We start from the raw sequence: 16,537 nt of genomic DNA, 5'->3' as shown, positions 1-16,537 counted from the left end.
TCCTAGATCCAGCCCGTAACCGGGCTTATCCTCTCCTTATAATAAATTGTGCATTACTAAAAAGTAGAACAAGAACAAAAAAACAGCAAATCAGTTCTTTAACTAAGAGTAAATGACATACAACTAACTGCCATCAAGAACATATCAAAGTTAAATAACCATTCAAAGATAGCTGAAGAATTCAGACAGTGATATATACCGATTTGCCTTTCCCCAGCCAGTCTGAAAAGTAATGCTGCCTAATACAACAAGTAGTCATTGATTAGATAAAACAATCTGAAACACCAAACTAACACCTTTGCTAATATTAAAAACATTACTCTTATGACTTGTGCATGGGCTCTTATCATTCTTCTCCTTTGCTCTTTCTCTTCTTCCTTATTTAAGTCCAAAGTGTATCGGAATCGACGGGAAGCATTTAGCACCAGTGCCGCTTGCTGTAGAGGACCAAAGCTCTTTCAGTCCAAAGTACAAGCAGAAATAAAATAACTTTTTTCTAACCACAATACTAGAGTTTAACATGCAACAGCATTTTAAAAACTCTAAGTTTGGCATATGCTGCAAGGAAATATAAACAAATAAGAAATTAAAGTCAACAATGAACAGTTAAAACAGGCATTGCCTACAAGCAGAAACTCGTATGCTCATCATAGTCCAAAAAAGAAAAAGATAGCTGTCGAAGAATAGACTGTTTTAGGAGGCAGAGTTCATGATCTACTCATGTCTCCGAGTACTGTGCCCAAAATCTCACGATAGATCACCAGTCATATAAATGAGCAAGCATCATTCCATAAAAATAGAGAACCATCCTGCTATATGAAACAAGAGGAAGGACAGCAGTAACCAAAGAAACTGTAGGAACCTGTTTGGAAGATTCAAATAAAACCAAGTCCCGATCAACCACAAGCGAGCCCAATACCCACAGATAGCAAGAACTTGAATGATTACTAGACTCCAGTGTTTTGGCAAATGTCAAATATATCCATGTATCTTTCAACAAGAAAGTATGGAGATAAGAACCGCAAAAATTAAATCCTAGATAAAGAGGAGCTTAGTAGGGACAAGATGTGAAGGCATGGAAATGGGAATCCATTAGCAAATTATAAAATCTTTCCCCAAAGTGCTTCCTAAGATTCACGCATTCGTGGAGCACAAAATCCAGCAAGAAGACATTATTTCTTTGAGCAGCTTCACTTGTGAACGCAGTCTTGGTCAAGGAGGAAAAAGACACTTTATCATTTGACTGTGTAAATGCTTCACGGGGATAAGATGGTGAGTATTATTTTGGCATCTATCCCACAAGTTCCTCTGTCTCCAAATTGTAAAGTTGTCTCTTACCACTCATCTACCTCAAAAGTGTAATTTCAGCTATTATCATTGTAAGAGCACTTTATTTCTTAGTTGTCCCATATTTTGTAGCATAAAGCAAAGTGCTGACTACAAATCTCTTAACTATCAATTAGCAAAATTTCCTTTTCCAGGTTTACTTAAATTTAATTTCATCTGCATGTCATAATCCAATTTTTCTAGAATTTGTAGATCATAGCATCCTTTTATCACTCAAATTCAGCACTTTTTAACCCCACTCTGGTCTGATTGACTGAAATTGATGCATCCCGAGACTTGAATCCATCAGGAGATCTCTCCATATGCATGCATAATTAGTCCATACACAACATAATCAAAAATATATGAGCTCAATGCCAAAGACCCACTAATGGATCTTATAGGTCCATCACAGATTTAAAGTATAAAGACTAAAAGGTAACCTCATTCAACCCAGCTCCTCAGCGTTGGTTAAAGCCTTTTGATTCCCATCCCATCAAGTTAGGAATCAAATGCTTATACTAGCCTAGCCCTGATCAAGAGGAGAACAAGATATGTGTAGAATCCTTTTTGTCCAGGTTCAAGGATCAAAAATCCCTTATGTATGAGTCAAGAAATATTTCCAATAGCTCGTAAGCTTAAAGCAGAAAGCTAAATTCAGAGGAAATAACACAACACAACAATTATCTAAGAAGACTGTTTAGGTGGGAAACATCTGCTCCTTTCGTCCAACATAAGGGACATGGGACCAGCCTTGGTTATATCAATAAGTTATGAAAACTTCTAGTGACAACCAATTTATTTCCCTGAGCACCAGAACATAGCTTGCAATAAGTTGATGAAAAGGAAAGTCTTTTTACAAACATTACTATCAGCAAACTACATGAAAATAAAGTTCCCATATAGGATATCCCTAAAGTGAAAATAGAAAAATTTCCTAATGCACTTATCGTGTGGCTTAATCCACACATACATACACACACCCATAGTTTAACACTTTTTTCACCATTATAATATTGTTCAATACCGCTAAGCTATGCCATCATCACCAACACACATTCGTACCTTCTTGTGCCATTGACAGCCTATCTTCATATGTTCCAAGTCTACCCAACTGTAGATACTCTAATTCTTTGTTCGTTACAATGATTCCTGAATGCACAGGATTCTCTTATAATTTTACAAGAATGACCTGAAAAATGTCACTGATAATCTTCATATAAAAAACCACCCTCACTCCTTTCATTCAAATAACTTATTTTGAATCACCTGAACAAATCCGTCTTTGTTCTCCCTAAAGATGACTATTACCAATCTCAGGTGACATGAGAATAAAGTTTCCTAACAATTCAAACATCCAAAGAATATTACAAAACATAAATGCGTGGATGTCAGCATGTGAGAGTGAATGAAGATGGTAGGACCAGCACAGTTTAATACTCAAGAACACCAATCCTAAACAATACCTCAAGGTATGCCAGCACTACATAGATAAGTTTTTTAATTATCTTAAACACAAGAAGAATTACAAATCCTCCAAAACAAACCCACATATGCCAAAAGCTGCCAAGCTTTAAGAAAACAAAATCCTAGCATTCCTCAGGAAGAATCAAAACAGAAATCCATGTTTAAAATAGAGAACACTAATTAAGAGAATGCCAAATTAATTACTGTAGATGATCAAATTAGACATGTATGAACCAACCAAAATCCATTTAGTCTCCTGTAATAACAACTAGCATCACTTGAGTGGGTAGTGCTTCAAAGTCGCTCCCTATATTTAGAATGCATGGCACATGACACTGGATCTATATTACAGTCCCTTCTTATAATTGCTGAGGCAGAAATTATCACGTGCCCATTTTTTATAAGTAATTCATCTTGTTAGAAAGCGCAAAAAGGGGCAACCCAAGTACAAAGGAAGTATACAAGACAAATCCCCAATTAGGGAGAATAAGAACATGAATCCAAAAATTCTAAGAAACTAGAAAAACGAGAATTGTTATAAGCCGCCACCAAAATATAAAGAGATTTTAACATAATAGCTTTTAAGTCTAACATCAATCTCTCACAATCTTCGAAGTTCCGAGCATTACGCTCTTTCCAAATACACCACATTACTCCAAGCTTCTAAATTGCAGCTGTTGCTAAACTGACCTCTCCAGCTAGCCAACAACTCCACCACCCTTTGGGGCATGACCCATTCTAATCCAAAAAGACGGTAAGTCAATACCCACAAAGCTCTAACCACTTCACAATGGAATAGAAAATGATCTATGGTCTCCCTACTTTTCTTGTACATGCAACACCAATCCATCACTATAACGTACCTCTTTCTTTGGTTATCCAAAGTTAAGATCTTCCCAAACGTAGCCGTCCACACACAGAACGCCACTCTCGAAAGAACCTTATTTCTCCAAATACTCTTCCAAGGAAAGAGAGAGCCAACGAGGGCAAAGCACATGATAAACAGATCTAACCTCGAATGTCCACCTTTTAGAAGGGATCCAATAGATTTTATCCACGCCACCTCGTCTAAACCTGAGAGAGTACAAAAGAATAAAGAAGTGACTGACTCCACCTTCCAATCATGCACTGGCCTGGTAAAAGACATATTCCACCAAAGAGTATCATCATAAAACTTCACATGATCCGCCACCGAAGCTTCCTTACCGCAAGCAATACAAAATAACTACAAAAAAGTTGTCTGCAAAGTCTGGTCCCCACACCATAAATTATGCCAAAACTAGATCTTGAACCCATCTCTCACCTAATATCTGACAAATTTAGAGAAACCGCCACCACGTCCTAATGTTTTCCATACCCCAACCCCGAAGGACCCAACAACCTCTTTGGAACACCACCCTCCCCACATGCTATCATATTTAACTTCCACCACCGATCACCACACGGCCTCCCTCTTTGTGGCAAAACTCCATAACCATTTCCCCAAGAAGGAGCTCGGTTAAATGGAATCATGTTTCTAACCCCCTAAACCACTTGAGGAAAATGGCGTATAAATCTTAGACCAACTGAGTAAATGGAATTTAAATTTTCACCGACTCCACCCCATAAAAAATCCCGTTGAAGTTTCTTAATACGGTTAGCAACACCAACAGTGCTAGGAAAAAGAGACAAATAATAATTAGGCAAATTGGAGATAGTGCTTTTAATCAGTGTCAACCTACCACCCCTAAACAAATAAAACCTATTCCAACCCGCCAAACAACGTTCTATCTTCTCAATGATACCATCCCATATCGATTCAGCCTTAACGGCACCCCCACTGGAAGACCCAAATACTTTATAGGCAAAGAGGACACCCTACAGCTGTGGATACAAGCCAAACCACCAACATCTCCCACCATGCCAACTATGAATTCGATAAGTTAATCTTCAACCCTGAGACAGCTTCAAAGCATAAGAAGAGACAACACATATGATGGAGATGATCTAAATCTGCCTCACAAAAGATCAAAGTATCCTCTGGAAAAAAAAGATAAGCCACAAGAGTTTGTCATTATTCCTCGACCCCATCGAAAAACCTAATAAAAGCCCCCTATCCACAATGGCGGCAGCATCTACTCAAAGCCTCCATGATATCAACAAACAACAGAGGGGGTAAAGGATCCTCCTCTCTCAGACCACGAGAGCTATTAAAGAAAATATTGGGAAAACCATTGCTCAAAACAAAGAAACGCACCGTAGAAATATAATAAGCTATCCATTAGTGTTATTTCTCCCTAAACCAACATCTCCTCAATAGATATAGCAAGACACCCCAATTAACATGGTCATACGCCTTTTCTAAGTCCAATTTACATATTACACCAGGATCCCTTGATCTGGTACAACTGTATTGACATTCATTGGCAACAAGGAATGAATCTAAGATCTATCCCCTTGATGAAAGCATTCAGAGACAAGAAAATAATCTTATCCAACATTGTTTTCAACCTGTTAGCTAGGACTTTAAAGATGATTTTACACATGCCACCCACAAGACTAATGGTTCGGAAATCATTAATATCCACTGCCTCAACTTTCTTGGGAATAAGGGGGGGAAAAAAAATAAAAAGTAAAGTTGAGACTCCTTTCAAACTTATCCCGAGCGTTAAAATCATGATTAACATTCATGATATCTTCTTTAAGAACCTCCCAACAAAACTGGAAGAAAGCCATAGAAAAACAACTGGGGCTCGGGACCTTATCACCATTTAGAGCTTTCACCACTTCAAAGACCTCACTCTCTTCAAAAGCTTTTTCCATCCACATAGCCTCCTTAGCACCAACAGAATATTTTTTTTATTTAAATAATGTATATTCAATCAAAGAGCAGAGGGGCGCAACCCTAGTACATAGGGAGTATACAAGAGAACCCTTAAATCATACAAAAAAGAAAAAATAAATAAATAAATAAATAATTCCAAAAACTCAAAAACCAGGGATGTTTGACAAGTTTTTCTGTGGGAACCCGGGAAAATGAAGAATTAGTGGTGAATCATCTGTTGTTTGCGGATGACACTTTAATTTTTTGTGGTGCGCAGGCAGGACATGTTCGAAATTTGCGGTGTATTTTCTTATTTTTTGAGGCCGCTTCAAAGTTGAGGATCAATTTAGGTAAATCAGAAATTGTTCCCATAGGCGAGGTGGAAAATGTTGATACTTTGGCTCATATTCTTGGGTTTCAAGTTGCGTCTATGCCGATGACTTATTTGGGATTGCCGTTGGGAATGTCTTTTAAAGCTATCTCTATTTGGAATGGAGTTATTGAGAAAGTGGAACGCCGGTTAGCTAATTGGAAGAAATTATATTTGTCTAAGGGTGGTCGTTTGACTCTGATCAAAAGTACTCTTTCCAACATTCCTACGTATTATTTATCGTTGTTCCCCATTCCTGTGAATGTGGCTAAGAAACTTGAGAGACTACAACGGGATTTTTTATGGAGTGGCATGGGGGATGAGGTAAAATTTCACTTAGTAAACTGGCATACGATTTGTACTCCAATTAAGGAAGGTGGTTTGGGAGTTTGAAATTTGATTCAATTTAATCAAGCTTTATTGGGGAAATGGATGTGGAGATTTGTTTAGGAGCGGAAGGCTTTATGGAGATCGGTGATTGAAGTTAAGTATAGGAGTTTGAGGGGTGGCTGGTGTTCCTTAATGGCTGTGAGGTCTTATGGTATGAGTGTATGGAAGCATATTCGAAGGGGGTGGGATCATTTTTATGAGTTTGTGTGTTTGTAGGTGGGAGATGGGTATAATGTTCGGTTTTGGCATGATCTGTGGTGTGGAGATAGGCCGCTAAAGCTCTGTTATCCAGTTTTGTTCAGTATTGCTCGTTTTAAAGACGCCTGGGTGACAGATAATTTGTATGTGGTAAATGGAGTTGCACATTGGAATGTTGTCTTTACTCGCCTTGCACAAGATTGGGAGGAGGAGATGGTTCTTTCCTTATATGAGTATTTGTATTCTCATCGGATTTGGCATGGAGCGGTTGACAAGTTAGTGTGGAGTCCTTCTAAGAGGGGACATTTTGAGGTGAAGTCTTTCTATAAAGCCTTAGCTAGTCAAGATGTTGTCTCTTTTCCTTGGAAAAATATTTGGCGTGTAAAGGCTCCATCGTGGGTGTCATTTTTTGTATGGACAGCAGCCTTAGGAAAGATCTTGACGCATTACAACTTGCGTAGGCGTCATATAGTGGTGGTTAAGTTGTGTTGTATGTGCAAGAAGAACGGAGAATCCATTGATCATCTCTTACTTCATTGTAATGTTGCACGGGATATCTGAAGTTTTTTCTATTGTTTGTTCGGGGTGGAATGGGTCATGCTGGATTTGTTGAGTAGTTGGGGCGATTCGCTGGGTCGTGGTCAAGTTCAGAAAATTTGAAAGCATGTTCCTTTGTGTGTTATGTGGGGTCATTGTCGTGAGAGGAATGCACGGCGTTTTGAAGATGTGGAAATGTCGGGTTTAGAGTTGTGTCGTAATGTGCTTAATACGTTATTTGTATAGGTCTCGGCTCATAGCCCGAGTCATGTTACGTTTGCAAAGTTTTTAAATTCATGCTCTTTTGTTTTCTCTGATTATAGGCACTTTTTGTATACTTCTTCTGTACTAGAGTTGCGCCCCTTTGCGCTTTTTAATGATATGAGATTACTTATCCAAAAAAAAAAAAAAAACTCAGAAAAATTAGAAACAGGGAAACTATTCCATGCCACTCTCCATATATACAGGGATTGTAGCATCATCTTCTTCATATTTAGCAATCCATTCTCACGATCTTCAATGCTCATTGTGTTCCACTCTCTCCAAAGACACCACACTAAACACAAAGGAGCCAGCCTCGATATGATCAAAGCATTACGATTTCTCAATTGTCCCCACCAACTTCCCAACAAAAAGCAAAGCATAACCCAAGCAACACCAAACAACTAAAAAAGCACACTCCACAACTCTGTTGCAACCTCACAATGAAAGAGTAAATGATCTATAGACTCCCCACATTTCTTACACATACTGCGCCTTTCCACCACAATAACATTTTCTTTCGTAAATTATCCAAAGTTAAGATTTTCGCTAACGTCATCGTCCACACAAAGAACGCCACTCTCAAGGTGCCATAACTTTCCAAATACTCTTCCAAGGAAAAGTTCATCCTACATAATTAGATAATACTTTATAGAAAGACTTCACTTCAAATAGATAACACCTACTAGTAAGACTTCACTTCAAATAATTTCCTTTTACATGGAATCCAACAAATTGTATCATCGCCTCCATGCCTTACACTTTGAGAACAAAACACCTCAAAGAACCTAGATACCACTTCCACCTCCCAATCATGCACAGGTCTAATAAATATAATATTCCAATGAATGTTTCCATTTTGGAGCTGCATATTATCCGCCACCGATGCATCCTTACCACAAGCAATAGTGAACAATTCGGGAAATGAAACCTTCAAAGGTTGCTCCCCACAAAAAAAAATCATGCCAAAACAACACTTTATAACCATCTCCTACCTCATATCTCACATGATTAGCAAAACGGTCCCACTCCCTACTTATACATTTCCATATAGCCACACCATAGGGTCCCCCAACCTCCTTAGAGCACCAACCTCTCCTCATACTATCATATTTAATGTCCACCTTTCTCCACAAAGCCTCCATCTCTGTAGCAAACCTCCACAACCACTTACCCAAAAGGGCTTGGTTCAACTGAATCATATTTTTCCCCTAAATCCTCTAAAATTATCGAACTACATATATTCGACCACTTCACCATATAAAAATTAAACTCATCACCAATATCTTTTCAAAGAAAGTCCCTCTGAAGTTTTTCCAGTCGATTAGCCACTCCTATCAGAATAGGAAAAAGGGACAAATAATACGTCGGTAAATTAGAGAGTACTTTTTATTGAAGTTAAACTACCTCCCTTGGATAAATAAAGCCTCTTCCAACCTGCCAACCTATGCTCCATCATCTCAATAATGCCACTCGAAACGGTAGAAGCCTTATAATGAGCACCCAAGGGAAGACCCAAATACTTCATCGGCAACAAAGCCAACATCGCCTACGGGAAGAATCTCTGACTTGGACAAATTTATCTTCAACCCCGACACCGCTTCAAAAAATAAGAACGGGCATCTCAAATTTCGAAATTGTTCTACACTAGGCTTACAATAGATTAATGTGCTGCAAACAACAAATGTGACACAACCATCTCCTCATCATTTCTCGATCCCACCAAAAACCCATATAGAAGCCCTCTATCCACCATAGCAGACATCATCATTCTTAATGTCTCCATAATAACCACAAACAATAGTGGAGACAATGGATCCTCCTATCTTAATCCACGCAAACTACTAAAAAAACCCGAAGGCGAAACATTAATGAAAATCAAAAACTGAACCATAGGTTGCAGTAATCTATCAAACCTCGCCATCTCTCCTCAAAGCCACATCTCTTCAGCAAATATAATAGAAACTCCCAATTGGCATCTCCCAACCCCCACGCCTATGTGAGAGGCACAGAGAGGCTAAGTCTTCACCTCAACCCCACCCCAACCCCAGTCACAAGGACGAAAGACCCACCCCCCCCCCCCCCCCCCCCCATACCTCTGCCACCCTTTGTAGTGGTAGAGGGAGTGGATACTGGAGATGGGGAGGGGAGACCCACCTTCGGTGAAAGGCAACTTCCACCCTTGGATACCGGCTCCCCACTTTTTAATTTTTTACAAGTAACAAGACCAACCTCTACATCTGAGAAAGTTACCAAGTAGAAAATTCTCATGATTAGAGATCTGGTCCAAGACAAGATAAAATATCAGGTAGATAATAGCACTTCTATCTCTCTATGAATTGATAATTGGCACCCCTTAGGCCCTTTAGAGAGCAAGTTTGGAGATAGGCTCATATATGATTCTAATCTTGGGCGCAAGAGTGGCAACAGTTGTTGATGGTAAAGAGTGGAAGTGGCTAGTAGCTCAATCTATAGAGTGGTTAGAAGTAAAACAAGTCATCACATAGACTTCAAACCAGACAGTGAAAAAATGATACAATAATATGGGTGGACAATCCAAAGGGCTATTTTACTGAGCAGGAAACATGGGAAAGCACCCACACCAGGAGCTCGAAGATGGAATGGCACAAAATTGTGTAGTTTTATAAGGCAATTCCCCGACATGCTATGATTTTGTGGCTAGCCATTCAAGACGGATTATACACTAAGCATAAACTTCACTTACTTGACTTACTCTGAGATATAAAGTATACTCTTTGTAGACAAGCTCATGAATACTTAGATCACCTCTTTTTCTCATGTCCCTTCTCAAAGCGAGATCTTTCCTTCAAGTGGAATATTCAGTAGTCTAAAATATCTTGGAAAGGAATGTTCTTTTTATAGCTTAAAGGTTCAAGGACAAGTCCCCTTGCAGTCTGGTTTGAAAGTTAATGTTTGTTACTCCCATGCATTCCATTTGGAGGAAAAAAGTTACAAGAACCCATCTTCAGTTGCCCCGACATGTGTGTAATATATAATTCAAGATGTCATTTTTGTGTTAAGAGGAAGAATTAACAGTCTCCATGGCCTTAAGCCATCTCAGGGAAATAGGTGGCTTCAAAGATCATGAGGATTCTCGGAGGAGTTATTATTAGCCCAGTAGCCCTGCTTCATTTTTCTTTTTTTCTTTTTTCTTTTTTTGTGTGTATTAAGTAGGGGATTGAGCCCTCTCTCAACCAGGTTGCTCTTGTTGCTTTTGTATTCGTTATCTCTCCTATTCTTTTTCTTTTTGTTCTGGTGTATGCTCCTATGCTTTGTACAGCTTCCTTTGAAATAATACTCAAACACAAAGGAGCTCAAAAATTGAACCTCTGCCTCCTGTAATTTCTCTATCTTCCACCTTGCCTTAAAAACCCACCAATCATATTCACAAAACATATCCCTCCTAATCTCCAATTTATTCACGAAGATAGGTTCTGATTTGCTCAACTTCACTAGGCTTGGTTGAAGAATTTCGTCAAATGGTTGGTGGTTCACAAGGATAACTGCATTCTCTAAGATCAATGGTGTCTTCTTGAAGATTGCAGCTTCGATCTCGGTGGAAAAATTTAAAGCTTCATCATCCTGCTTAAGAACCGGATGTACTTTCTTCAACTCCATGGTTTCGATTTTTGGATATGGGTCAATAAACTCATCGTTCTTCAGTTGCCCATTTTTTGCTTCTTGAATTTCCTTACCATAAACTTCTTCTAACTTTCCAATTGTCCTTTCTTCAGAAAATTTGTTTATGCCATCCTCCAAAATTCCAGGTTCTTGAAAATCCCCTGATTCTTGTTCTTCTTCAGGTTCTTGAAAATTGCTGATTTCTCTTCTCCCTAGAATTTCATCTTTATATAGCATAGGCTCAAGAACATTGTCCAATTTGCAGGTTACCGTTTGCTGGTCATTGCTCTTCAATGAGTTAGGAATTTCAACTGCATCTTCTTGTGCAACATCTTGTGAATTCACAACACAGTTGATCCTTTGCTGAAGTACTAACGAAATTTTTTAAAGCACTCCAAATAGAAGACTGTTAGTCTATTTCATGTGTCAAATGAAACAGAATTATTTAAGCCATGAATACAAAACTCAAATTCAGAGACCTCACAAATTGAATAAAATTTGAACAAAACCATTTTTCCATAGAGCAAGTGATAGAAAAAATGCAGGCATACTCGCATACTAATACAACCTTGCATGCATATATGCTTGTATGAGTTAAGCAATTTGATGATAAAACACATATAGCACAGCACCATGTTGTCCACACCCTCATTTATATATATATATATATATATATATATATATATATATATATATATATATATATATATATAGAGTAGCAACACTAAAAGAATACCAGATTTATATACTTGCATCCAAGTAGTGGCTAGATTTATGAAAAGGGAATTGATGCACTGAATTTGTACAGACAACCATATAATCTAGCAACGCAGTCTCCGCATAACCCCCAAAATGCACTTCACACATACAAAACACACGTACATAGATTAGAAAGACACATATCTGAGACAACTATACATTGCATGCAAGTTCAAATTGACATGTAATGCGGATTCAATTTGAAATGCATGCACAATGGAATTGCAATGTGGGGAGAGTTTTGTTGTCGTTGGATTACCCTCCATCGCCTGAGCGTCTCGAGGGGCGCATTCTTGGTGTGGGCAATGTCGAAGGGATCGGAGGTCAGGGGGTCGATGCCGTCGTCGTCAAAGGCCTTGCCGGGGCCGGCCTCTTCGTCATGATTGGAGAGCGGAGGCAAAAGACCATTGGTGGAAGAGGTGGAACCACGGGAGGCCATAGAAATCACCTCCTCCTCCTCCTCCTCCTCCTCTTCCTCTTCCTCTTCCTATGTCGCAAGAGAGATGGCAAAAGCCGCAGCACAAAACCAATTACCTCGCCTACCCACTAACACCAGATCGATCAGAAAACCACGGAGAAAACGGAAACAACAACAGCTGTTATTTTGGGGAAATGACAGGGTGGCGGTGCATGTGGGCACCATTTGGTTGTTAAAATTAGAAAATTTAATCAGTGGTGCTAAGTGCTAAACGACTTACGAGTAGATGAAAACAAAAATCACCGCCACAGGAGGAGGCGGAGGACGACCCAAATGCCAAGGCACGCACGCACTTGCACAACTATCATCTCATCTCAAAGCAGGAGCGACGGAGAGAGAGAGAGAGAAGAATGAATCGAATGATTGTTGCTTCCACAAAGGATAAACCAGAACCCAAGGTAGGCATAAGCACTTCCAAGTTCCATCAAAAATTTAAAAAAATAAATAAATAAATATATTTTAGGAAATTTCGAAGAAGCTTCGCGCGCCCTGAGACTTTTTTGTCTTTTCATACGTGGGTTTTCAAAAGTCTTTTTCCTTCCTTATTTTTTTTATAAAAATGTTCTCATATAATATAAATATTTTAAAATAAACAAAAAATACATTAATAAAAAAACAATATTAATTACCCCCCTTAAGTTTTTGTCTAATTTTGCTTTATTCTTTAAATTTTCCTTTTTTAATAATTAGGTGGTTAAATTTTGATCATTTATTTCAAATAAGTCCGTCCTTTTTGTTTTATGTCCCGTCTACATCTAGATCGACCTCAAACGAAAGAAAAAAAAAACGCCACGTGAAGAATGAAAAAAACGTCTTCCTTCTTTTTTGATGTGAAAAAAAAAAAAAAAAAGTCTTCCTTCTTGTTCGTCTCTCTGAGCGACTGAGCGTCGTCTATTTGTCCCAAAACCCCTTCCCTGCGGCTGCGCCGTCCATTCTTCTTCTTCTTCAGCTGAGGCCAAAATTGCCAATATCGTCTCTGATCTTGGGGAATATGCCTCCTTCTCACGGGGGTGCAAGGAAAGAATTTAGCAATTTTCAGAAATCCAATCACAGGTTGTTCGGATCTGTGAAGAAATAGCAGGCAATGGCCAATCTGACAGTTGTGATCGATCCACAACTACAAGTTAATGAAAGTGATCTGACATTGAGCATAATTTAAAGCCAAAATATATATTAAACGAAAGGGCTTTAATGAGTTGAAACAGAGAGAGCAGGAACAGATATAGATAGACGGGGGGAATCAAACTTCAGGGTTCAGAGCATAGTGCCTCTGTAGAGAGAGAGAGAGAGAGAGACTGAGGCATTATGGACGTCTGATTTCACTAAATAATTTAAGGGTTTGGTCCTGTTGGGGTGAATGTCAATAACAAAATCACAGCGGAAAATATCTACCCCTCTTTGTGCAAATTAAATAGTCAATCTAGCTAGCACCAAAATATCAACTCACACAAGAACAATGCAGAAAAATAAATCCAGCAACCACCACAAGCAAGACACCAAAATTTTTACGTGAAAAACCCTTCGGTGTGAAGGAAAAAACCACGGGACCTAGTCCAGTTAAAACTTCCACTATCAACAATAATGGGCTTACAAATTTTCTCTAGAACAATATCTAGAGGTTATCACCACATCAAGAATACACACATTCTTGGATTAAAACATAAATTCATCACTATAAAGTGAATTCCAACAACAACAAAGAAAGGTCTCACCAAGTGAGGATGAACAACCGAGCAACTGGAGAGGAAGTCCAACGATCGACACCAGTCAATGCGTAGCCCTCGTCGTCAGGAACAACATACTGAAATTTCATCAAGATCGGACCATAGATGACCCTCCAATCTCTGATGGAAATGGCTATGTGAAAAACCACATTTTTTCTCCTCCCTCTCTGTTTTTGGACGAAGCTCACTCCCTCCAAAACTCTTATTTCTTTTCTCCCTCACACGGCTGTAAAACCAGCCAGCCTTCCTTTCTTTTCTCCTTTTTTTTTTTCATTTGGACACAAGTCACGCATTGTGCGTGACCTGTTCCTGGCCAACAAAAACAGAGGCGCAGCCTCTGTTTCTTTTGGCTCAAGGGTTGGTCCCCCCACGTAGGAGGGACCACCCAACAAATCTCCCCCTCCCAACTACGCGGGGGGCTCCACCAAGCCCGCTTTCCTTCTGCAAATTTCAAGCTTTTGCATAGGCAACGTTTTTGTCATCATATCTGAACCATTATCATCAGTATAGATTTTCTCAATCTGCAACAATTTCTCATCCAACGCATCACAAATCCAATGATACCTAACATCAATATGTTTGGATCTTGAGTGAAAAGTTGAATTCTTACTGAGGTGGATGGCACTTTGACTGTCACAGTAAAGCAAATAACTCTCTTGTTGTAGACCCAGTTCTTGTAAGAACTTTTTCATCCATAACAATTCTTTGGCAGCTTCTGTGATAGCAATGTACTCTGCCTCTGTAGTAGACAAAGCAACACATTTCTGTAATCTGGATTGCCATGACACTGCTCCCCCTGAATAAGTAATCAGGTACCCTGAAGTAGACTTTCTAGAGTCAATATCACCGGCCATATCTGCATTTGTAAACCCATCAAGCACCTGCTTACCGTTACCAAAGCACAAACATACCCTCGAAGTACCTCTAAGATACCTGAGAATCCATTTCACAGCTGCCCAATGTTCTTTGCCGGGATTAGAAAGGAACCGACTGACAACTCCAATAGCATGAGCGATATTAGGCCTCATGCACACCATGGCATACATCAAGCTACCTACTGCTGAAGCATAAGGCACTTTCTTCATTTCTTCATTTTCTTCCTCACTTGTAGGACTTTGCTTTGAACTTAGCTTCAAATGACTTGCAAATGGAGAGCTCACTAGTTTTGCCTTGCTCATGTTGAACCTGTCCAATACCTTCTCAATATAACTCTCTTGTGATAGCCACAATCTTCCATTTTTTCTGTCACGAGAGATCTTCATACCAAGAATCTGTCTTGCGGGTCCCAAGTCCTTCATAGCAAAGGACTTACTCAACTCCTCCTTCAATCTGTCAATTTTGCTAGTGTCACGACCAACTATCAACATATCGTCCACGTATAGCAAAAGAATAATAAATTCTCCATCTGAAAACTTCTTCACAAATACACAATGATCAGAAGTAGTTTTGTCATACCCGTGCTCAACCATGAAGGAGTCAAATTTCTTGTACCACTGTCTAGGTGCCTGCTTGAGTCTGTACAAGCTCTTTTTCAACTGACACACTAGATGTTCCTTACCTCTAGTTGTAAACCCCTCTGGTTGCTCCATATATATTTCCTCCTCCAAGTCACCATGAAGGAAAGCATTCTTCACATCAAGCTGTTCAATCTCCAAATTCATATTGGCAGCCAGACCTAGAACAACTCTGATAGAAGACATCTTCACCACGGGTGAAAAAATTTCTTCAAAATCAATACCCTTCTTCTGACTAAACCCCTTCACAACCAGCTGTGCCTTGTACCTTGGTTGTGATCTGTTTGGTTCAGTCTTGCATCTGAACACCCATTTATTCTTGAGTGCTCTCTTGCCCTTAGGCAGATCCACCAAATCATATGTGTGGTTCTCATGCAAGGATTTCATCTCTTCTTGCATGGCTTTTTGCCACTCATTTTTCTGGTCATGTAACATAGCTTCCTGATAACTTTCTGGCTCTCCCCCATCAGAAAATAACACATACTCATCAACTGAATATCTTCTGGAAGGTTGGCGCTCTCTGGTAGATCTCCTCAACTGAATCTCAGTGGATGGCTCTGAGGAAGCTTACTCTAGGTGCTCTTCTGACTCCACATTATCAACTGCGGGCACACCATTTCTACCAACTGTGTCAACATGTTCTTGTACATCTCTCCTATGTTCATCATACGTCACACAGGAAGGAACAACTGGACCCAAATCAACACGTTCTTCACAGAGAGACTCTGGCTTTTTAGTTTGTTCCATGTCTTCAATGGTTTGATCTTCAAAGAAAACAACATCTCTGCTCCGTATGATTTTCTTAGAAACTGGATCCCAAAGTCTGTAACCAAACTCTTCATGTCCATAACCCAGGAAGATACACTGTTTAGCCTTGCTATCAAGCTTGGACCTCTCATCTCTAGGAACATGAACAAATGCCCTGCAGCCAAACACTCTCAAGTGCTCAAAAGAAACATCTTTCCCTGTCCACACCCTTTGAGGAAAGTCACAATTCAAAGGAACTGATGGAGAAAGATTGATCAAGTCAACTGCGGTCTTCATTGCCTCACCCCAAAAGGATTTGGG

At 39.4% G+C, this 16,537-nt stretch overlaps 1 protein-coding gene across 3 annotated transcripts in view; it reads right to left on the bottom strand.

Moving 5' to 3' along the window:
* LOC133863539 (calcium-transporting ATPase 9, plasma membrane-type) overlaps nt 1-12,630 on the bottom strand; it is a 93,749-nt gene extending 81,119 nt beyond the window's left edge. For 2 of the 3 annotated variants that reach the window (XM_062299517.1, XM_062299519.1), the window contains exons 1-4: nt 12,452-12,630; nt 12,013-12,299; nt 321-437; nt 200-239 (exon numbers count right to left, since the gene is read on the bottom strand). In XM_062299517.1, coding sequence (XP_062155501.1) covers nt 200-239; nt 321-437; nt 12,013-12,192 — 337 coding nt within the window. In that variant the 5' untranslated portion in view covers nt 12,193-12,299; nt 12,452-12,630. Of the gene's footprint in view, nt 1-199; nt 240-320; nt 438-12,012 lie in introns of all 3 variants that reach the window. The other variant, XM_062299518.1, reaches the window with a different exon arrangement.
* Between the last annotated feature and the right edge of the window lie 3,907 nt (nt 12,631-16,537).

This window comes from Alnus glutinosa, chromosome 3, assembly GCF_958979055.1.
Source record: "Alnus glutinosa chromosome 3, dhAlnGlut1.1, whole genome shotgun sequence".
Lineage (NCBI taxonomy): Eukaryota > Viridiplantae > Streptophyta > Magnoliopsida > Fagales > Betulaceae > Alnus > Alnus glutinosa.
This window is presented reverse-complemented; position numbering and strand designations above follow the sequence as displayed.